The sequence below is a fragment of the Oncorhynchus gorbuscha genome, linkage group LG06 (genome assembly GCF_021184085.1).
Source record: "Oncorhynchus gorbuscha isolate QuinsamMale2020 ecotype Even-year linkage group LG06, OgorEven_v1.0, whole genome shotgun sequence".
Classification (NCBI taxonomy): Eukaryota; Metazoa; Chordata; class Actinopteri; order Salmoniformes; family Salmonidae; genus Oncorhynchus; species Oncorhynchus gorbuscha.
The window spans coordinates 83,691,309-83,714,617 of NC_060178.1; the positions used below are offsets into that span (position 1 = coordinate 83,691,309).

The following is a 23,309-nucleotide window of genomic DNA, read 5'->3' on the forward strand; positions in this document are numbered from 1 at the left end:
AAAAACTATACAAAAAACTAAATCATGTTGGCGACCCCGACTTTGAATACCAATGTCTTAGATTGTATCAGACCAATCAAATGACTCAGGTCCAACCATCCAAAACCTTATTGGTTATTTCAATGCCTCAGAGTCTTCAGAGAAGGGTATGCGGTTCAAAATAGAGTGGACCATTGAAACAATGCCCCCTTAATCTTGATTGTCAGTTTCATGTGGGATTAACAGAGTAGAGTTTGGGAAAGTAGAGTTAGAATTAGTACAGAAAACTAGTAGGGTGTGAATAGAGTAGGGCTTCAGATGCTGTAGTCAGTTGAGTAGCGTGTGAGTAGAGTTTCAGATGCTGTAGTCAGTTGAAGTAGGATGTGAGTAGAGTAGGGGTTCAGATGTTGTAGTCAGTTGTAGTAGGGTGTGAGTAGAGTATCAGATGGAGTAGAGTCTGAGCTGCTCCTCCACGTCTCCCTCTGACACCTCCCCAAACGTCTCCTGGTTCTCCTTCAGCAGCTGGAAGATGGCTGCCAGCTGCTCCCGTTGCACCCTGGTAAAAACACAGGTAAACAAATCTGAGTCTCCACCCTGCTGCTCTCACCTGGTCAATGATAGAGATAGAGCCCACAGGGACAGAGGCAGGTTTAACAAAAATAAACTCTAGTGTACACACATGCACAGATGGTTAACGACAAGTGGTTCATGATACAGGTACAGAACATAGGTCAGCAAAGCTAGATGATGGTACAGCCCAGCCAAACACAGCCAAGTGCATCATGGAGAAACACAGCCAAGACAGAACAGGGAATATGGTGTGAGCAAATTGGCCACTGAACCGATCTCCAAAAACAAAAACATATGACCAGGCGGAGGGTGGTATCATACAATCATCCTACAAGCCTTGTCTGGATAAAATCTGAAACAAAATACAATAATTGCATTGTTTGCCAGCAAGCCAGATGCAAAATAACTACCAAATAGTTTGGTGAGCGGATTGACATTTATTGGGATGAGTATTGTCCTGGAGGCAGAACTAAGCGATTTCCGCTAGATGGGCCAGCTGCAAAGTCAAAATTGTCTATATTGTAAAAAACGTTTTTAAGGTTAGGCATTAGGGTTAGCAGTGTGGCTAGGATTAGTGTTAAGGTTAGGTTTCATATCTGCTTTTATGACTGTGGCTGTGCCAGCTCTAAAATAAATTTAAAAAAGCTCCAGTGACCCCTCTGCAGAGCTGCCTCCAGAACAAGACTCATGACAAAAAACAGCAAACTGCTTTTGGTGATGCAATGCACCACCTCTTATTCAAATGGGGAATTGTCATATGAGTTGTATCAAATAGGGGAAGTGTCATCTGGTTTGAGGCGATCCATCAACTGTTAGGTCCCAATCAACACCTTACCCACCCCTGAGAAACACCTGATTTATATTTAACACATGGGAACCATGGCAACGTCCTCAGGGGAGCTGGGGGGGTGGAGCAGGAAAGAGGAGGAGGGGGGTAATGGTTGAGGAGCATGAGGTACGGATGAGAGACATGGGGATATGGGACTGGTCCAGTCCTTGAGGGCAGCAGCATCTGCTGGTCTCTCGAGGAATGCAGTTGAGAGACATCTGGTATAAGCGTGAGGCCAGGGGACTGGATGGTAGGTCACTAGATGGCCATGCTTGAAAAGACAAGGGGCTTCAGAACTGAAACTTTTAAATACCTTTGCTTTTTAGTGTCAGTTTAGTTTAAGGTTAAAAATCACATCGGAGGTTAGAGTTTAAGCACATCCATCCGTTCTAGCATGGTCAGGCAATGACGACCCTAATGAATTAGCGCAATTCTTATGTTCATACATTACCATGTTTTTACTACAGCCCCTGTCTGTCTGCATGTCTGTCTGTCTGTCCGAGGGACTTACAGAGAGGTAAAGTCAGTGGTGAACTCTACCCTGCAGAAATAGAGAGCAGGACACAGATGTTACAGACAGACACCAGGCCTGGGTGCGTCTCTGAATAGGAGGCCTAGGTTTCTGCTGGAGTAAGATGAAGCTGCCCTGGAACACTGTTCTAAGGTCAGTTTTGTGTTATCTCCCTCAACTCATGGGGGTGCTTCCTTTTGTTCTTTCTTTCTTTTTTTCCTGTGCCTTGTTTTCGGAGCACTGGTCCCCAGTGGTGCCATGGATAGAAGCAGCTGCTAAGCACAGCCAGCCTCACAGAGACAACACACACTGACACACACTGACGCTTGGAGAGGAGGAGAGGGGCTGTAAGGTAGCAGAGGACGCTGGACAGGAGAGGGTTAAACAGTGGGAAAGACCATTTCTAATGGCCATGTCCAAAATCTGTCTTGCGTACTTCTTACTAAAACTACATACTGTGTACTAATCGTACTACATACTATTTAGGATGTACTGTTTAGTTAAACTGTATGCACTAAGTAACAAATAATAACATACTAAGCTCGTCCATACTGAGAAAGTGCCATGTAATGCGCAGTTGTTCTTGTTCCACGCCATTAATTTGTTTTGGTAGAGTGTGTCCCCTATTCTGATTATCAGTTGTTGTCAAATGCACACGGGTCTGAAAAGACAATCATATTCTTCAAAAGTGTACAGCAAATTCTACTTGATGAAAAGCTGAAATTAGTATGTCACCCTGGCATTTAAAGCATACTAACTTTTGAAAATGTCACATCCTATAAAACGTTCTATAGTCGCATACCCAAAAAGCCTACTATTTAGAACGCACGTGTGGGTACTCGGACACGGCCAGTTACTGCTGGTATGCAGTAGCAGTTGAATATGGGGAAAGGGGAGGAAACTAGGAAAGGAAGCCCGCCAGAGAATTGAGATGCAGCCCAGCACTGACCTCTGTTCCTCCTCCAGCTCCTCTTTGGTCATCATCTTCTCCATATGGCTGGTCCGCAGCATGCCAGGGACGTATTTCAGGGGCACTTCCACTACCTCCATATCTGCTGAGAGAAAAGGCTCTCTTGGTGCTGTTTGAATCCCAGTGGTCATTCACCAGCCCAAGTCCTGAAGAGCTACATGCTGTGCATGCTTTTTCTCCCAGCCAACACTAACACACTTGAGTCTACTTATCACCAAGACCTTGATTAGCTGAAATCAGGGTGTGTTATTGCTAGGCTGAAACAAAAGCTGTCAAATTGTATAAGTCAACCGGACCAAAGTTGGTGGCCATTGCTCTATCCACATTGATTGAAGCAGTGGCTTACTCACCGTTGCTGTACTCTGGGCTCTCTGTGGCACCCCCTGTCTGTCGGTAGGAGAAAGGGCACAGTAACGACCCCCCCCCAGGGAACTGTAGGTGACCAAAATCTCTACCTGGAATATCCACTGGCGCTGAGGCAGGGTTTGAGGTCGAGTACCGTTGGCCAGACTGTCAGAGAGGAAGAGAAACAGAAAGGGAGAGGTTGAGAAACATTGGAAACCAGCAGTTCCCAAACTAGGGGTCACGACCCCACGTGTTTTCGCCTGATATGAAAATGGGGTCACAAGAGAATTTCCAAAATCCAGAGAAAATAAATCAATAATATATATATATATATTATTCCCACGGTGAATGGCTAGGCCCGCTACGCTATGAAACCACACACTATTGCAGAGACTTTGATTTTACTGGCTGCAATTGATATGGTGAAAACAATGTGTGGGGAGGCAGAGGCACAGAAACTCACATCAATACCTTTGTCAGATAACATTGCAATGAAGAATATATGCTATTGCTAGCAATCAAGAGGAAACTGACTGAACAACTCAAAAACTCCTAATGCTCTCCAAATGGACATTAGTTGTGAGGGCCCAGATGCCCATACATTGACTTATGTTCGTTATACATGTCAGGGGATGCTATTCACAAGGACATATTGTTCTGTCTCACGATTCCCGAGTAAGAAACGGCACAGGGGATGTTCAGTGTGCTGCGTGGCAATATTCACGAAAAACAGATTCCATGGGATCGAATGGTGGGCTTTTGTACAGATGGGGCTCCATCTATTGTGGGACAGCGGACAGGCCTCTACACTCTAGTTATGAATGTGTCTCCCTCTGCCATATGGACGCATTGTATGAGAGTAACTGGCAGCAAAAGAGCTGAGCATAGAAGTCGGACATATACTGCAGCAGGGGCAGCAGGTAGCCTAGTGGTTAGAGCATTGGGCCAGAAACAAAAGGTTGCTGGATCATATCCCCGAGCTGACAAGGTAAAAATCTGTCGTTCTACCCCTGAACAAGGCTGTTAACCCACTGTTCCCCGGTAGGCCGTCATTATAAATAAGAATTTGTTCTTAACTGACTTGTCTCGTTAAATAAAAACATTTTTTTTTTAAAGTCACTTTAATTGTAAACTACATCAAACCGCATCCACTGCGCATACGCCTGTTTGCAAAACTATGTGGAGATATGGGATCAGAACATGACACAGCCTGGTCTCATATACTAGACGTAAATGTAAATCCAAGAGACTCAGTGTTGGTCCCATGTTTCACGAGTTGAAATAAAAGATCCCAGAAAAAAAGTCCATACGCACAAAAATCTTATTTCTCTCAAATTTGTGCACAAATTTGTTTACATTCCTTTTAGTGAGCATTTAGCCTTTGTCAAGATAATCCATCCACCTGACAGGTGTGGCATATCAAGAAGCTGATTAAACAGCATGGTCATTACATAGGTGCACCTGGTGCTGGGGACAATAAAAGGCCACTCTAAAATGTGCAGTTTTGTCACACAACACACAGATGTCTCAAGTTGAGGGAACTTGCAATTGAAATGCTGACTGCAGGAATGTCCACCAGAGTTGCTGTCAGGCATGAGGACTGCAGATGTGGCCAGGGCAATAAATTGCAATGTCTGTACTGTGAGACACCTAAGACACAGCTACAGGGAGACAGGACGGACAGCTGATCGTCCTCGAAGTGGCAGACCACGTGTAACAACACCTGCACACGATCGGTACATCCAAACATCACACCTGCGTGACAGGTACAGGATAGCAACAACAACTGCCCGAGTTTGATTTGATTTGATTTGAGTTATACCAGGAACGCACAATCCCTCCATCAGTGCTCAGACTGTCCGCAATAGGCTGAGAGAGGCTGGATTGAGGGCTTGTAGGCTTGTTGTAAGGCAGGTCCTCACCAGACAACAACGTCGCCTATGGGCACAAACCCACTGTGCTGGACCAGACAGGACTGGCAAAAAGTGCTCTTCACTGACGAGTCGCAGTTTTGTCTCACCAGGGGTGATGGTCAGATTTGCATTTATCTTCGAAAGAATGAACGTACTCTGTAGCAGGATCGGTTTGGAGGTGGAGGGTCCGTCATGGTCTAGGGCGGTGTATCACAATATCATCGGACTGAGTTTGTTGTCATTGCAGGCAATCTCAAGGCTGTGCGTTACAGGGAAGACATCCTCTTCCCTCATGTACCTTTCCTGCAGGCTCATCCTGACATGACCCTCCAGCATGACAATGCCACCAACCATACTGCTCGTTCTGTGCGTGATTTCTTGCAAGACAGGAATGTCAGTGTTCTGCCATGGCCAGCGAAGAGCCTGGATCTCAGTCCCATTGAGCATGTCTGGGACCTGTTGGATAGGAGGCTGAGGGCTAGGGCCATTCCCCACTGAAATGTCCGGAAACTTACAGGTGCCTTGGTGGAAGAGTGGGGTAACATCTCACAGCAAGAACTGGCAAATCTGGTGCAGTCCATGCGGAGGAGTTGCACTGCAGTACTTGATGCAGCTGGTGGCCACACCAGATACTGACTGTTACTTTTGATATTGACCCCCCTTTTTTTCACGGACACATTATTCCATTTATGTTAGTCAAATGTCTGTGGAACTTGTTCAGTTTATGTCTCAGTTGTCGAATCTTGTTATGTTCATACAAATATTTACACATGTTAAGTTTGTTGAAAATAAACGCAGTTGACAGTGAGAGGACGTTTCTTTTTTTGCTGAGTTTACATGCAGTCCCATGTGAAAGCAGAGTTTCGATGGTTGACACTAAAAAGAGGAGGATCCCAACTGCTACTATGTTTATTTCTCAGCTGCTCCATTATAAGACCAGAGAAGTATACCAGGCTTAAAAACGAAATGTGGGAATGTGGCCTCCATTCGCAATCGGAGTGTTTATTTATATTTATTTATTTAACCTTTATTTAACCAGGTATTTATTTAACCGCCTCTCCTTCCAGTTCTCTGCTGCAAATGACTGGAACGAACTACAAAAATCACTGAAAATGGAGACACTTATCTCCCTCACTAGCTTTAAGCATCAGCTGTCAAGAGCAGCTCACAGATCACTGCACCTGTACATAGACCATCTGTAAAATAGCCCAAACAACTACCTCATTCCCTACTGTATTTATTTATCTTGCTCCTTTGCACCCCAGTATTTCTACCTTGCACATTCATCTACTGCACTTCTACCATTCCAGTGTTTAATTGCTATATTGTATTTACTTCGCCACCATGGCCTATTTATTGCCTTTACCTTCCTTATATGTATTTTTTCCCCTGCTCTTGTTCCTGCCCATTTGATAATGGGCGATTCTAAATCGAAACACATTTGACATATTAGTAAAGACAATATTAAATTGAGAATAGTCTCATGGGTGAAGATATGATCACTTGATGAAAGAACACAATGAATGTACAGCCGTAGCTACACTGGAAGGCCAAAAAGATCATCAACCGCCCGAGCCACTGCCTGTTCCCCCTGCTTCCATCCAGAAGGCGAGGTCAGTACAGGTGCATCAAAGCTGGGACTGAGAGACTGAAAAACAGCTTCAATCTCAAGGCCATCAGACTGTTAAAACAGCCATCACTAACATAGAGAGGCTGCTGCCAACATACAGACTCAAATCTCTGGCCACTTTCATAAATGGACTTAATAAAGGTATCACTAGTCACTTTAAATAACGCCACTTTAATAATATTTACATATCCTACATTACTCATCTCATATGTATATACTGTATTCTATACCATCTACTGCATCTTGCCTATGCCGCACAGCGATCGCTCATCCATATATTTTATTCATCCCTTTACATTTGTGTGTATACGGTAGTTGTTATGAATTTGTTAGATTACTTTGTTAGATTACTTGTTAGGTATTACTGCATTGTCGGAACTATAAGCACAAGCATTGCGCTACACTCCCATTAACATCTGCATGTGACCAATACAATTTGAAGGAACAGAGAGCAAGCTTTTTTTGCGACTTTTTCTAATAGTCAATAGGCTATAATCTTTGCAGCCCATATATGTTTATATATTCAAGACATTCTAAGGTTTGTATAATTCAAATTTGCCAAATAACTCTTAATCTAGTGTATAGGACCTGTTTCAAATGATCTTTTTTACGCTCAACAGAGCCACTTCAATTGCATACTTTTTTATTCTCAGGAATAAAATAAAATATCATTTTTGATCTTATTCAGCTAAGTTCAATTATATCTATTTCAGCCACAGATGACAGATGTAGAAAATCAAGCACACAACCGTGCAATCTTCATAGACAAACATTGGCAGTAGAATGGCCTTACTGAAGAACTTAGTGACTTTCAACACCTGGACTACTATTCAGTCGTGTGGTCAGGTGCCACAAAGAGGAACCTTGGGAAAAAAGAACATTCCTTAAATGTACACAGAGAGCTAACATTAATCATATGCATGTAAATCTCTCATGGCTCAAAGTGGAAGGGAGATTGACTTCATCACTACTTGTTTTTGTAAGAAGTGTTGACATGCTGAATGTACCGAGGTGTCTGTTTAAACTACTAGCACACAGCTCAGACACCCACGCAAACCCAACAAGACATGTCACCAGAGGTCTCTTCACAATGCCCAAGTCCAGAACAAGACTATGGGAGGTACATAGTACCACATAGAGCCATGGCTACATGGAACTCTATTCCACGTCAGGTAACTGATGCAAGCAGGAGAATCAGATCATTTATTTTTATAAAACTACACCTTAGGGAACTGCGGGGAGTGTGAAGAGACACACACACACACAGGCAGAGAATCACATACAGATGATAAGACGTTCTACACACACGTACACATGGATTTTGTATTGTAGATATGTGATAAAGTAGTGGCCTGAGGGAAGACACTTAATGTGTAAAAACGTGTTTTTAAATGTTATGTCATTTAATGTTTTAAATTGTATATAACTGCCTTAATGTTGCTGGACCCCAGGAAGAGTAGCTGCTGCTTTAGCAGGAACTATTGGGGATCCTTAATAAATACAATAATACAAATGTGCACCACAAAGTCTGAACAGTATAGGCTAAGTTCTGAGGGGAAGGGGGACCAAATTCTTAGGGTGAGACACATGGGCTACTAACAGCTTACTACACAACATACACTTAGAATTACTGTTTTAAAAAAAAAACCTTTTTCCACAAAGCAAAAACAGATTTTTAGAAATGTTGGCAAATGTATTCCATATAAAAAACAGAAATACCTTATTTACATAAGTTTTCAGACCCTTTGCTATGAGACTCAATTGAGCTCAGGTGCATCCTGCTTCCATTGATAATCCTTGAGATGTTTCTACAACTTGATTGAAGTACACCTGTGGTAAATTCAATTGATTGGACATGATTTGGAAATGCACACACCTGTCTATATAAGGTACCACAGTTGACAGTGCATGTCAGAGCAAAAACCAACAATGAGGTCGAAGGATACAGGATTGTTCTCCGAGACAGGATTGTTCTCCGAGACAGGATTGATCTGGGGAAGGGTACCAAAACATTTTTGCAGCATTGAAGGTCCCGAAGAACACAGTGGTCTCAATCATTTTAAAATGGAAGAAGTTTGGCCCCATAAAGACAGGTGACCAAGAACCCGATTGTCATTCTGACAGAGCTCCAGAGTTCCTTTGTAGAGATAGGAGAACCCTCAGGAAGGACAACCATCTATGCAGCACTCCACCAATCAGGCCATTATGGAAGAGTGGCCAGACAGATGCCACTCCTCAGTAAAAGGCACATGACAGCCCGGTTGGAGTTTCCCAAAAGGCACCTCAAGGACTCTCAGACCAAGAGAAACAAGATTCTCTGGTCTGATGAAACTAAGATTGAGCTCTTTGGCCTGAATGCCAAGCATTACATCTGGAGGAAGCCTGGCACCATCCTTACGGTGAAGCATGGTGGTGGCAGAATCCTGCTGTGGGGATGTTTTTCAGCAGCAGGGACTGAGAACCTAGTCAGGATCAAGAGAAAGATGAACGGTGAAAAGTACAGAGAGATCCTTGATGAAAACCTGCTCCAGAGAGCTCAAGACCTCAGCCTGGGGCGAAGGTTCATCTTCCAATAGGACAACGACCCTTAGTACACAGCCAAGACAACACAGGACTGGCTTCTGAGTGGCCCAGCCAGAGCCCAGACTTGAACTTGATCAAACATCTCTGGAGAGACCTGAAGATAGCTGTGCAGCGACCCTCCCCATCCAACCTGACAGAGATTGAGAGGTTCTGCAGAGAAGAATGGGAGAAACTCCCCAAATACAGGTGTGCTAAGCTTGTAGCGTCCTACCCAAGAAGACTTGAGGCTGTAAATCGCTGCCAAAGGTGCTTCAACAAAGTACTGAATAAAGGGTCTAAATACACTGTGATTATTCCGTTTTTTATTTTTAATAATTTTGCAACAAAAAAAATGAAAAACCTGTTATTGCCTTGTCATTATCGGGTATTGCATGTAGATTGATGGGGGGAAAAAACAATGTGGAAAAAGTCAATGTGTCCATTACGAAAAAAGATTGCATAACTGCAGCAAATACTGCATCCAAAATAACAGTTTTTTTACTGCAGTAATTTTGCAGTGTAACTGCAGTTAGAGTGCAGTATATCTGCAGCTCAACTGCAGTACAATGCAGTTATTCTGCATTTACTGTGTCCAAAATACCAGTTGACTGCAGTTACTGCACTTTTTTTTTGTAAGGGGTCTGAATACTTACCAAATGCACTGTATTTTTTAAAATTTATTTTACCTTTATTTAACCAGGCAAGTCAGTTAAGAACACATTCTTATTTTCAATGAAGGCCTGGGAACAGTGGGTTAACTGCCTGTTCAGGGGCAGAACGACAGATTTGTACCTTGTCAGCTCGGGGGTTTAAACACGCAACCTTCCGGTTATTAGTCCAACGCTCTAACCACTAGGCTACCCTGCCGCCCGTATGCATTTAATCAATTCAGACATATTAGCTATGTTTTTTTTAAACGAAGTAAATGAGGCTGAATGAACTGTTTCGCTGCCACTGGAGGCTCAGCTGATAGCAAGATGTAGCCGGTGTAATAATATACTCCATAGTGCTTAAAGGAAAGTGCCGCTGTCGGGGCAGATTTATGTAGGCCCTAACAGTTTGTGGCCACCGTTTGGCACCGTTATAGTGCAATTAATGTATTGTTTAGTGTTATGTAGTGGTTTGCTGGCATGCGTTTGCCCCAGCAATATTTACATGCTAAAATCCCCACGGGTCACAAGTATGCTCACTTTCCACTGATAGGATTACCTGTAAAGCACCAACTAAGTGAGAAGCTTGCAACGTGTTGGATCACTCTATTTATCCTGTCCTGTGTGTTTTGGTGCTGCTTGGGTCAAGCTTTCCTAAAGCATTAGCTATGGGGCGTGTCACTGTGATCAAAGTACCTTTTGTCTACTGCCTGGGAGCTACAGTGGACATGGTTGTCGGTAGGATAATATTACAGTAACAAAGCCAACGGGATGTGAAATTGTATTTATTAATTAATTTTTTACATTTGCAAAAAATTATAAAAAACGGTTATGGCTTTGTCATTATGGGGTGGGGTGGGGGGGGGGGGCAGCAATGTAATCCATTTTAGAATAAGGATTTTAGAATAACAAAATGTGGAAAAAGTCAAGGTGTCTGAATACTTTCGGAAGGCACTATATATCCCTGGTATATTACATCATTTATGTAGCAGCATACAAGGAGTAGGCCTATTTTTGGACTCGTCATTGTTGTGCTGAGCTCACTTGGACAGGAAGGTGGCACGGTTGTCCTTGTGGGCAAACTTTGTCATCAAAATCTGGCATTCTCTGGATTTATGGTGCTGGGAACTCAGGAAAAAAACGAGGTTGAATCATGACGTCAGTGATCTTCAGGTCGGAAAGTCGGAGCTCTAGAAAGAGACCTGAGTTCCTGACTTGGAACTCAGAGTTGGATGACCGTTCAAAACATATTTTCCCAGTATGAGCTCGTTTTTTTATGCGAGTTCCCAGTTGCCTTGAAAGCACCAAAGTCAAAGTTCTGAGTTCTCAGTTGTTATGAACATGGCTGAAATCATGCTGAATGTATTCAATCTGGCCACGGTGTTAAGTGTGAATGTTTATCCTTTTAAGGTTGGAAAAGGTACCCTTTCAGAACAGATGTTTCAAATCCTTAAAACCAGACTTGGAACATACACCCTCTCCACCAAATAGTGATTGCTTTGCATCGGTTAGCCACAGATTCCTTCCAAACCACTTACTGTTGAATTTGTGATCTATACAGAACACAAATATAAACACAACATGTAAAGTGTTGGTCCCATGTTTCATCAGCTAAAATAAAAGATCCCAGAAATGTTCCATATGCACAAAAAGCTTATTTCTCTCAAATGTTGTGCACAAATTTGTTTACATCCCTGTTAGTGAGCATTTCTCATTGGCCAAGATAATCCATCCACCTCACAGGTGTGGCATATCAAGAAGCTGATTAAATAGCATGATCATTATTCAGGTGCACCTTGTGCTGGGGACATTAAAAGGCCACTCTAAAATGTACAGTTTTGTCGCATAACACAATGCCACAGATTTCTCAAGGTTTGCAATTGGCATAGTGACTGCAGGAATGTCCAACAGAGCTGTTGCCAGATAATTTAATGTTAATTTCACAACCACAGACCACGTGTAACCACGCGAGCCCAGGACCTCCACATCCGGCTTCTTCACCTACGGGATGGTCTGAGACCAGCCACCCGGACAGCTGATGAAACTAAGAAGTATTAAAGCCCCTTTGTGGGGAAAAACTCATGCTGATTGGCTGGGGCTGGCTCCCCAGTCATGTGAAATCGATAGATTAGGGCCTAATGAATTTATTTTAATTGACTGATTTCCTTATATGAACTGTAACTTCGTAAAATCATTGAAATTGTTGCATGTTGCGTTTATATATATTTTTATCAGTATATCATTTATCTTTATATGACAAGGATTGAAAAGTATTTACCAGTAGACTGTCAACGTGATTCATGATGATGACGGTTTGTCTAGCTAGCTAGCTTGCTAAGATTTTTTAAGTATGATGTTGACATGATCAGTCTAAAAGCTACAGTAGATATAACGTGATTTGATGTAATTTTATCTGTGGTCAATGACCTTGTGCCTTCTTGGACGGGCACTTCTAATGTAAATCTATGGCAGCACCCAAGGGGTGAATATGTACAGTATATAAATATAAATATGTATAGTATTTTGCTAAACAGGTACGGCTCAAAACAGGTGGGACTCGTCCCAAAATGCCCTGAATGACGGGTCGCCACTGATGTTTAATTAGTATTTTTTATTATAGATTTTTTGTATTTTATTTAACCTTTATTTAACCAGTAAGGGCTCATTGAGACTAAATACTCTTTTTCAAGAGCGCCCTGGCCAAGATAGGCAGCACCGAGTCATTACAAAAAAGATACAGACAGACAACATGAAAAACTACAAGTAATCGAGAAAAAAACATTGAATTCACAAGAGTATAAAACAGCAATGTAAAAACATTGACAGGTCAGGGAATCAGCCTCAAAATCCTTCATCCGTGATTTAAAAACACCAATCGGGACAAGTTCTTCCAGTTTAAAAGTATTTTGTAAGGTGTCCCAGACGATGATGCAGAGTACATAAAAGCCATTTTACCAAATTCAGTTCGGACATTTGGAACAGTTAGCAGGATAAAGTCCTGCAAACGAAGAGAGTACCCACCACATTTCTGAACAATAAAAATGCACAAATAAAAAGGTAGTAAACCCAAAATGGCTTTGTAAATAAAAGAATACCAGTGACTGAGCCTACGAGTGACTAGAGAAGGCCAGCCAACCCTGGTATACAAAGTGCAGTGGTGCGTAAGGTTTTTTGCAGTTAAAAAAAAATCTCAAAGTGCCATGGTAAAGAGTGTCAATTGATCTCAAACACTGAGCGGAAGCATTCATATATAAATTATCCCCATAGTCTAGTAAAGGCATAAATGTAGCTGATACTAGCCTCCTTCTGGCTTCAAAAGAAAAACAGGCCTTATTCCTAAAATAAAATCCCAATTTCAGCTTCAATTGTTTTGTAAGTTGTTGAATATGCAATTTAAAAGAGAGGCCGTCATCAATTAAAATTCCAAGATATTTATTTGAGGTTACAACCTCAATCTCCTTGCCCTGACAGGTAGTAATAGGTGAAAGGTTCAGAGGTCTATTTCTTGCATTAGAAAACAGCATTAGTTTAGTTTTGTCAGTATTGAGGATAAGCTTCAATTGACACAAGGTATGTTGAACAGTATAAAAAGCAGTTTGCATGTTCTGGAAAGTTTTTGTAAGAGACGAGGCACAACAGTAAATAACAGTATCATTAGCATAAAAATGAATTTGTGCATTTTGGACATTTTTGTCTAAATAATTTATATAAATAGTGAATAAGAGAGGACCAAGTACAGAGCCTTGGGGCACACCTTTCAAGACAGAAAATTGAACAGACATAAGCCCATCAAATTGAGTGTACTGAGTTCTATCAGACAGATAGTTAGCAAACCATGCAACTGCATGCTCCGAAAGACCTACACTCGACAATCTCTGCCTTAGTATAACATGATCAACTGTATCAAAAGCCTTAGAGAAATCAATAAAAGGTGAGACACAGTGCTGTTCTTTGTCAATGGCTTCAGTGATATCATTTAAAATCTTCATGGCTGCTGTAATTGTGCTATGCTTCTTCCTGAAGCCCGATTGGTACATTGATAAAATAGAGTGAGTAATATTAATATTAAAACATACAATCTACTTGCAGTGAAGCTGCTAAACATTTACATTACATTCAGTCATCTAACAGACGCCATCCAGAGCGACCCACAGAAGCAACCAGGGTCAACGCCTTGCCTAAGGGTACGTCGACAAATCTCCCACAAGGTCAAAATGGGGACCGAACCAGCGACCTATCAGCCACCGGCCCAAGCCACCGCCCTCAAGCCACCGTCCCCCAATGCACCAACAACCAACAAAATTAACAAAAGACAAAAAGGAGAAAAACAAAGGAAAACAGAAATCAACAATGCAAAAACAAAAGACATCAAGGACAACAAAAAATTATAACAGCAAGGCCAACTGAATACGTTTCAGTGCATGTATGGCACTATTTACATGTGTGTATGTGTGCACATTTGAATGCGAGTGTGTGTATATGCATGTGTACACGCGTACAAACACCTGCGCGGCATCAGCCTCGGGCAAACAGGCATTAGATCTCCCGGGTGGCAAAGTGGTTAAGGGCGCTGTACTGCAGCGCCAGCTGTGCCACCAGAGACTCAGGGTTCGCGCCCAGGCTCTGTCTTAACCGGCCGCAACCGGGAGGTCCATGGGGCGATGCACAATTGGCCTAGCGTCGTCCGGGTTTGGCCGGTAGGGATATCCTTGTCTCATCGCGCACCAGTGACTCCTGTGGCGAGCCGGGCGCAGTGCACGCTAACCAAGGTTGCCAGGTGCACGGTGTTTCCTCCGACACATTGGTGCGGCTGGCTTCCGGGTTGGATACTCGCTGTGTTAAGAAGCAATGCGGCTTGGTTGGGTTGTGCATCGGAGGACGCATGACTTTCAACCTTCGTCTCTCCCAAGCCCGTATGGGGGTTGTAGCGATGAGACAAGATAGTAGCTACTAACAATTGGGGAGAAAAAGGGTAAAATTCAAAAACAGGCATTAGATGTAACAATGTTGCCCCTCAGTATCATTTACAGTGCCTTGCGAAAGTATTTGGCCCCCTTGAACTTTGCGACCTTTTGCCACATTTCATGCTTCAAACATAAAGATATAAAACTGTATTTATTTGTGAAGAATCAACAACAAGTGGGACACAATCATGAAGTGGAACAACATTTATTGGATATTTCAAACTGTTTTAACAAATCAAAAACTGAAAAATTGGGCGTGCAAAATTATTCAGCCCCCTTAAGTTAATACTTTGTCGCGCCACCTTTTGCTGCGATTACAGCTGTAAGTCGCTTTGGGGTATGTCTCTATCAGTTTTGCACATCGAGAGACAGAATTTTTTTCCCATTCCTCCTTGCAAAACAGCTCGAGCTCAGTGAGGTTGGATGGAGAGCAATTGTGAACAGCGGTTTTCAGTTCTTTCCACAGATTCTCGATTGGATTCAGGTCTGGACTTTGACTTGGCCATTCTAACACCTGGATATGTTTATTTTTGAACCATTCCATTGTAGATTTTGCTTTATGTTTTGGATCATTATCTTGTTGGAAGACAAATCTCCGTCCCAGTCTCAGGTCTTTTGCAGACTCCATCAGGTTTTCTTCCAGAATGGTCCTGTATTTGGCTCCATCCATCTTCCCATCAATTTGAACCATATTCCCTGTCCCTGCTGAAGAAAAGCAGGCCCAAACCATTATGCTGCCACCACCATGTTTGACAGTGGGGATGGTGTGTTCAGGGTGATGAGCTGTGTTGCATTTACGCCAAACATAACGTTTTGCATTGTTGCCAAAAAGTTCAATTTTGGTTTCATCTGACCAGAGCACCTTCTTCCACATGTTTGGTGTGTCTCCCAGGTGGCTTGTGGCAAACTTTAAACGACACTTTTTATGGATATCTTTAAGAAATGGCTTTCTTTTTGCCACTCTTCCATAAAGGCCAGATTTGTGCAATATACGACTGATTGTTGTCCTATGGACAGAGTCTCCCACCTCAACTGTAGATCTCTGCAGTTCATCCAGAGTGATCATGGGCCTCTTGGCTGCATCTCTGATCAGTCTTCTCCTTGTATGAGCTGAAAGTTTAGAGGGACGGCCAGGTCTTGGTAGATTTGCAGTGGTCTGATACTCCTTGCATTTCAATATTATCGCTTGCACAGTGCTCCTTGGGATGTTTAAAGCTTGGGAAATGTTTTTTGTATCCAAATCGGGCTTTAAACTTCTTCACAACAGTATCTCGGACCTGCCTGGTGTGTTCCTTGTTCTTCATGATGCTCTCTGCGCTTTTAACGGACCTCTGAGACTATCACAGTGCAGGTGCATTTATACGGAGACTTGATTACACACAGGTGGATTGTATTTATCATCATTAGTCATTTGGTCAACATTGGATCAATCAGAGATCCTCACTGAACTTCTTGAGAGAGTTTGCTGCACTGAAAGTAAATGGGCTGAATAATTTTGCACGCCCAATATTTCAGTTTTTGACTTGTTAAAAAAGTTTGAAATATCCAATAAATGTCGTTCCACTTCATGATTGTGTCCCACTTGTTGTTGATTCTTCACAAAAAAATACAGTTTTCTATCTTTATGTTTGAAGCCTGAAATGTGGCAAAAGGTCGCAAAGTTCAAGGGGGCCGAATACTTTCGTAAGGCACTGTACTTACTTTTTTTTATTTGACTTTACTTTTGACTTTTAACTTTGACAGTCATTCAATCCCCCACCTAGCAACTCCACTCCCACCTGTCTCCAATTCCACTTCCCAACCCTCACCTTCCCTCAACCCATCCCACATATCTCTGCTGGCCACCCTTTTCAGATTTCTATGCTCCATATATCTTCCAACTACGCTGTGATGTTTAACATACAATTGGAATCTATCTAATCGAATTGAATCCACAGATTGTGAGTTGAAGATAAATAATTTTGCTAAGATTATTAGTATATTAGTAATTGACTGACCCGGTCTCTCCAGATTTCTAGGGTCAATTTTAGATTATTGTAGTGTTTTTCAGCCATTCCTGAATTTGAGACCAGAAACAGGCTACCTTAGGGCAATACCATAACAAATGGTCTAAATATGCAGAGCTCTGATGATTGTATGCACCAAATATTCAACATTTTGTTGGTGGCAAGAATTCTGTACAATAATTTTAGCTGAAAGGCACGAAGTCTTGAATCTTTCGTAATTTTATATATCAACTCATACACCCTGTACCATGGAGTTGGTACATCAAAAATCTATTTTTATTCCTCAGCGAGTTTTGATTGTTTATATTTGGCAGATAGGGAATTGGTCTACCTCCTCCCGCTGCCACCTGCCTCCTCCATTTTTGTGGTAATTCTGTAATCAATTGGTTGTAATCTTGGATTGAGCAGACCTTCCCATACAATTCTGATAACTCCATGAAAGACGTAATTCTACCATTCCAATTTACATCATGATTTTAAAACAAAATACCCTTTTCAAACATCTTTTCCGTAAATACAGGTATTTTATCAACCAGCATATTTGAGTTCAACCATAATATTTGTTCTATCTTTTCAGGGGGATGAAATTGAAATTGTAAACATCTCTGCAATGCTTGTTCGAAAAAGAGACACTTTGAAAAACGTTTAATCTTCAATTAATTGAAAATGAGACATGGCAATCTGCACAAAGTCAAAAAGGTCATTTTTAAACAATGGATGAGCTTTTCTTAATAATCTACTTGAGAACCATTTAGGTTTCAAGTAAAACTTTTGTGTAAGTGAAGCTTTTATAGAGAGGTATAGTGCTTTTATATTTAATCATCTCAACCCGCTTTGTCTGGATTAGCAGCCCAGATAGAACAACATATTTTTTGCTCGTATTATTTGAAAAACTGGTCATCAGGAGTAGGCTAAGTAAGTGAGTAAACTGAGATATGACTAAGGAGTTCATCAGTGTAATATTTCCATAAACAGAGACGTATTTACTTCTCCATGGTTGCAGGAACTTGTCTATTAATACTAGTTTTCTATTGAAATGTATTGTGGAGAGCTCATTTCTATCTTTTATGATATGAATAACAAATGTGTCTATTTCACAGTTAGTCCATTCTTTAGGTAAACTGCAAGGTAATGTAAAAGTTGTATTTTTATAAAGATCCAATACGTAATATTGTACACTTACCATAATTAGGTTTTAATAATAATAATAATAATAATAATAATAATATATGCCATTTAGCAGACGCTTTTATCCAAAGCGACTTACAGTCATGTGTGCATACATTCTACGTATGGGTGGTCCCGGGGATCGAACCCACTACCCTGGCGTTACAAGCGCCATGCTCTACCAACTGAGCTACAGAAGGACCATAGTCCAGAGTCCAGAAAAGTTATCTAGATCTTCAATGAGACATTGCAGGGATCGAGCTTATATGATCAATATGAAAATGTGTGCACTCACTACTGTAAGTCACTCTGGATGAGAACATCTGCTAAATGACTCAAATTAATGGTCAATTACCACAAGACCGGCAGCTATTTTCATGACAATATTCGGCTTGACAAAATATAGTCTCATCTACTCCTCACTCCCCTCCCCCATTTCATTACCTCTCGGCAGGCTGCTGACCTGGCACTTGACTCTCCCCATGTGTCACCTTCACAATCACAGGCTTAGGTAGTCTCCCTCCCTCTGTGCTGGCGTGCAGTATGTCACACATCTCCAAGGTGCTGACACCCCAGTGTTTCACACCTTTATGGATTCTTCTCAGTATCTATGGTGATGGTTCATCCAGTCAGCCATACTGGACTGCCACCCACTGTGCACTTCAGCAAATAATTGAGGCGTGCTTGTAGGCTAGGTTACTAGCGGCATAGACATGACTCAGCGGTGATTTACTCTACCATAGAAATGTGACATTTGTGATGTATTGGCCAAGGCTCTTGTAGCCTATCCGTGTGAGAATGTGTGCGTTTGAGTGGTAAGGTGAAAGCAAACGACTGTAGATAAAAGTTGAGGGGTGAAGTCAGTGGAGGTGCATCTGCGGCAGCCAAAAGTCAGACACTAATGTGGTTTTCTTTATAATGCCAAATTAAACATGGCACCAACCCCCATATCACACACTCACACACTGAAATTGTACAATCTGAGAGAGAGACTCAAATATCATATTTATTTGCATATAGGCTATCCACTGTAAAGCCTACATGAAGTTGGTTCCTGTTTCAGTCATGTCTTTGGTCACATCCCTGTGGGTCAAACAAAAACACCCTAATGATTGATTGACAATAGAGCCTCCCACAATGCAGGCGATGGCTGCAGTATGAAGTTGGTGAAGATCAACCACACCGTGCTTCTCTACACCTGCATTGCTTGCTGTTTGGGATTTTAGGCTGTTTTTCTGTACAGCACTTTGAGATATCAGCTGATGTACGAAGGGCTATATAAATCCATTTGATTTGATGATCAACTGCAGAAACTTGCAGTCAAAACATCATGACCTTTGATCACGATTTATGTGAAGTTCATGCAGTCAACATGTAGGCACAAGTCGTACTATTTTTAATATAATGCAATACACTTTTGAAGGTGGTCACTGACTTGACAATAGTGATCCTCTCGAACGCGCCCATTGTCAATGGCCGTGTTCAAGAGGATCAAAACCGTAAGGTATCATGGTTAAATTGTGAGTGACTGATCTACAAATAAAAATGAGTTATTTATGATGCAAGGTTCTTTCTAGATCAGTCAGTCGACAGTCGCCTGCACTGTCAGCTGCAATTGCGAACAAGCCCATTGAGTTGGCTGTGTAGCAAACAGTGTTGACTTATTGGTCCAGAAAGCTGCATATAATGTGCATTACCTGCAATACCTACCTGACCAAGGAGAGAAGTGGTGTATTCTGTTGAGGGAATCTGTACTTTATACAATTGTAATGTGTTGTTGTCTCATGTAACTAGCTCTGGATAAGAACATCTACTAAATGACTAAAAAGTAATGTAAAATGTATTCTGTGACTAATATAATATAGAAATTATATTATATTTGAATATATGGTTGGGCAAGTTACTTTTAAATGTAATCCGTTACAGTTACGAGTTACCTGTCCAAAATTATAATCAGCAACATAATTTGTGGATTACATTCTCAGTAACATAATCTGATTACTTTGATTACTTTTCCCTTAAGAGGCGCAGGCTAGCGATTTTCGTCATGAATCTTTTTCTGGAGGCAGTTCTGCAGAGCGGCCAGTAGCTGGCACAGCCAGAAAATCAGATGATTTTATTCGTTTGTTGTCATGGAGGACTGATTGAGCTCATTGCGTCGAGTTGAAAAAGAAATGCTGCTTTTGGAATGGCATGCATTGAGCACTACCGAAAAGTGCTATTTGCATATGAACAATTAATGCCATGTGCAGCATTTGCTATAGGCATATTGTTAACTTTTTTGTTTGTGACACTTTGATATCTCGATAAGTTGCAGCTGTGGAAGTCTATCAAACGTGCGCGAGTTTGCGCATATGCAGTTAGGCCTATGGATTTTGTGGGGGGTGGGGAATCAGTACGAATTAGATTGAGCAATAAAAGCCCTACTCGTGGACTTCTTAAATTAAACACGTTTTTGGAGCACTACAACACGGTTCAGTTCAGAATAGAGGAACTCCCTTAAACTTTTATTCCTTAGTTTGGGATCCGTACTGCGGCTGTTGCAAGAGTGCATTGTTCCACTGGCTGTCCACTGGTCGCAAAAACAATGATTGATAGGTATCTTAATCTTCTTCAATTGAACAATTATTGGGTTAAAATACACATATACATTTGTGAACAGCCATCAACAACAACCACAATCGGTACGGAGCAAATGGTTAAATGAGAGAGCAGCAGTGTAATTCCCATCAATGTGCTATGTAGATAACAATAATAATTATATCCGTATCGCCCGTATTCTACACCACTGCTGTCGTCTTTACCTCCAAGTGTTTATTAAAATAGGATAATCTTTGGATGCCGACAGCAATCGCACCATTGGAAGACAGGCTGTAGCCTACAAAAACCCATACCTGCTATTTTCCCACGATCTATCAAATTAATTTGGTATCACTAACCAGGTCTCCATCCAACCTTTATACGAGTAACGTAGTTTTCGGATAAAACATGTCATGTTAGGCCTGAAAGAAACAGAAAATTGTAGGTAAACGTTCCAAATGTCGACAAAATAAATATGTTAGACACGGTGGGTTCTTTTTGTTTCGGTAAAATGAATTCTGCGAGAAATGTCCACTAGAACTCGGGAAAGCATACAGTTTATTAGGCTACAGATTAAATTATTTCAAGGGGTGGTGAAAGTGCAAGGTGATGAGGTTGATGCTCCTTTCCAATAAATATCAACGGGTTTTATTCTGGTGACATGATCATCTATGCTTGGCTGCCTTTTTTATTAGATACATGGGAATTTAACTGCAAAATTAATTTTTGTGCACTACGTCATCACGCACAGACTTATCCACACGTCAATTTGATATTGTTTATGCCGATTTCTTTTACACTTGCATGAAAATCTGTTGCCAATTGAATGGAATAAATATCGAGGATCTTATTCTGGTGACATGATCATCGATGTTTGGCTGCCGTTTGACAAAAAATAACCTCGCTCCTGTCCATAATAATCTCATAATGTGTAGACTATACCTGCACAGTAGGCATTTTTTTTAAAGCAACCGTTTTTTTTGACAAAACTATAGGAAGATTTGAAAATGGGATGGAAACATATTGCATTTTAGATTTTTATTCGATGCATGAAAACTTCAACTGAAAAGTACAATGTGTGTGCACTGTCATGAAGCACAGATTTTTATCAGCAAAAGTATATTTGGTGAAAACACCACTGGTTGGGAAATGCACATATTTTCTTATGTGGATTCTAGAGTATTCCCATTAAAATATGTCACGACTTGGATAAAAACCTATCAATTCAGAAAAAAATAAGTGTCAAATATTTTTTTCGCAAACATCCCATCTGAATTGAAAAGTAATCCTAGAAGTAATGTTTTCAAATATATGTAATCGGATTAAATGTAACGGAATTACATCTAGTTTTATTGTAATCCGCTACTCCCCAAACCTGATGAAAAATATTAGGCATATACACTGCACATTATGTTAGCCTACCATAATGCCAGATTTCACCTTTTTCTCGTGAGCAGCATGGGTCCTAACTTCTGCAGCGGGCAGCCCCTCCTCCTCAACTGTCCTTCTGTCCGCTGCCATCGGATCCATTATTTTTCCGACAGATCGACATTCACTGTCCTCCTCCGATTTGTCCGTTAAGGTTAGCCCTGCTGCTGTCCCCCGTTTCTCCGTAAGATTTACCGACGGTCCTGATTTAGCTAATCCCGTTTTCACATCCTCTCTCCCGGACTGCGCCAAAGATCCCTCCCCTGAGTGATCCGCTTTGGATGCAGCAGAGCCAGAGGACAAGACAGTAGAAGTATCGTTGGTGCTGAACAATGCTGTCACCAGAATAATAGCGAGCAGCGTGAAAAGAATAGCAGGCAATATAAAACTTAATTCCATTGTTGCAGACTGAAAGCGAGTCTACTTTTCGAGCCAGCAAAATATGACCCGTTTGTCCTTTTGTCTTCTATTTTTGTCTGTTATAAAACATGTAGGCTCTACAGCCTATACCGGAGAAATACCGTTAAAAAAGCCTCCCTGGTATCCTCACTCATGCGATTGTCAGTCGGTTTGCCTACCCTGCATCCCGTTCGCTTTGTTGCTGTAATATTAGCCTGCCGACAACCGTGTCTACTGGAGCTCGGAAGCAGTAGTGGGAGAAAAAATGTACTGTACTTTGATCGCCTTGACACGCCTCGAAACGAAACGTAATTTCCTAAGGCCACGCCTCCATAGCTAATACTTTAGGTAAGCTTCACCCAAGTAGCACCAAAACACACAGGACAGGATAAATAGGGTGGCCATCACATTGCAAGCTTCTCACTTAGTTGGTGCTTTACAGGTAATCCTATCAGTGGAAAGTGAGCATACTTGTGACCCGTGGCGATTTTAGCATGTAAGTATTGCATGCCAGCAAAGCAACTACACAACACGAATTGCACTATAATAGTGCCCACAAACTGTTATGGCCTACATAAAGCTGTCCCGACACCCTACTGAAGTATTGCCCCGCTACATCAGTGGAGCCTCTGGCAGCGAAACAGTTAATTACAGCCTTGGGTATGACGTTACAGGCTTGGCACACCTGTATATGGGGAGTTTCTACGAATGTTCTCTGCAGATCCTCTCAAGCTGCCAGGTTGGATGGGGAGGGTCGCTCGCTGCACAGCTATTTCGGGTCTCTCCAGAGGCTTGTCCGGAAGCCA

General features: G+C 41.7%; 1 protein-coding gene across 5 annotated transcripts; it reads right to left on the reverse strand.

Annotated features, from left to right (window-relative positions):
* On the reverse strand, nucleotides 1-22,772 carry LOC124038446 (matrix-remodeling-associated protein 7-like). 5 transcript variants are annotated; one of them, XR_006839354.1, is made up of 5 exons: nucleotides 22,099-22,772; nucleotides 3,210-3,369; nucleotides 2,839-2,941; nucleotides 1,830-1,919; nucleotides 397-535 (listed from the first exon to the last, which is right to left on the reverse strand). XR_006839354.1 is itself a non-coding variant. In XM_046354341.1 (4 exons), the coding sequence occupies exons 1-4, from the start codon at nucleotides 22,501-22,503 to the stop codon at nucleotides 421-423; spliced, it is 678 nt and encodes a 225-aa protein (XP_046210297.1). In that variant the 5' UTR covers nucleotides 22,504-22,772; the 3' UTR covers nucleotides 1-420. The 5 variants fall into 5 exon arrangements, 4 of the variants coding, with proteins under 4 accessions (XP_046210297.1, XP_046210298.1, XP_046210294.1 ...); XM_046354341.1 differs by lacking the exon at nucleotides 1,830-1,919 and having other exon boundaries at nucleotides 1-535; nucleotides 3,315-3,369; XM_046354342.1 differs by lacking the exon at nucleotides 1,830-1,919 and having other exon boundaries at nucleotides 1-535; nucleotides 3,315-3,369; nucleotides 22,117-22,771.
* Nucleotides 22,773-23,309: the final 537 nt, after the last annotated feature.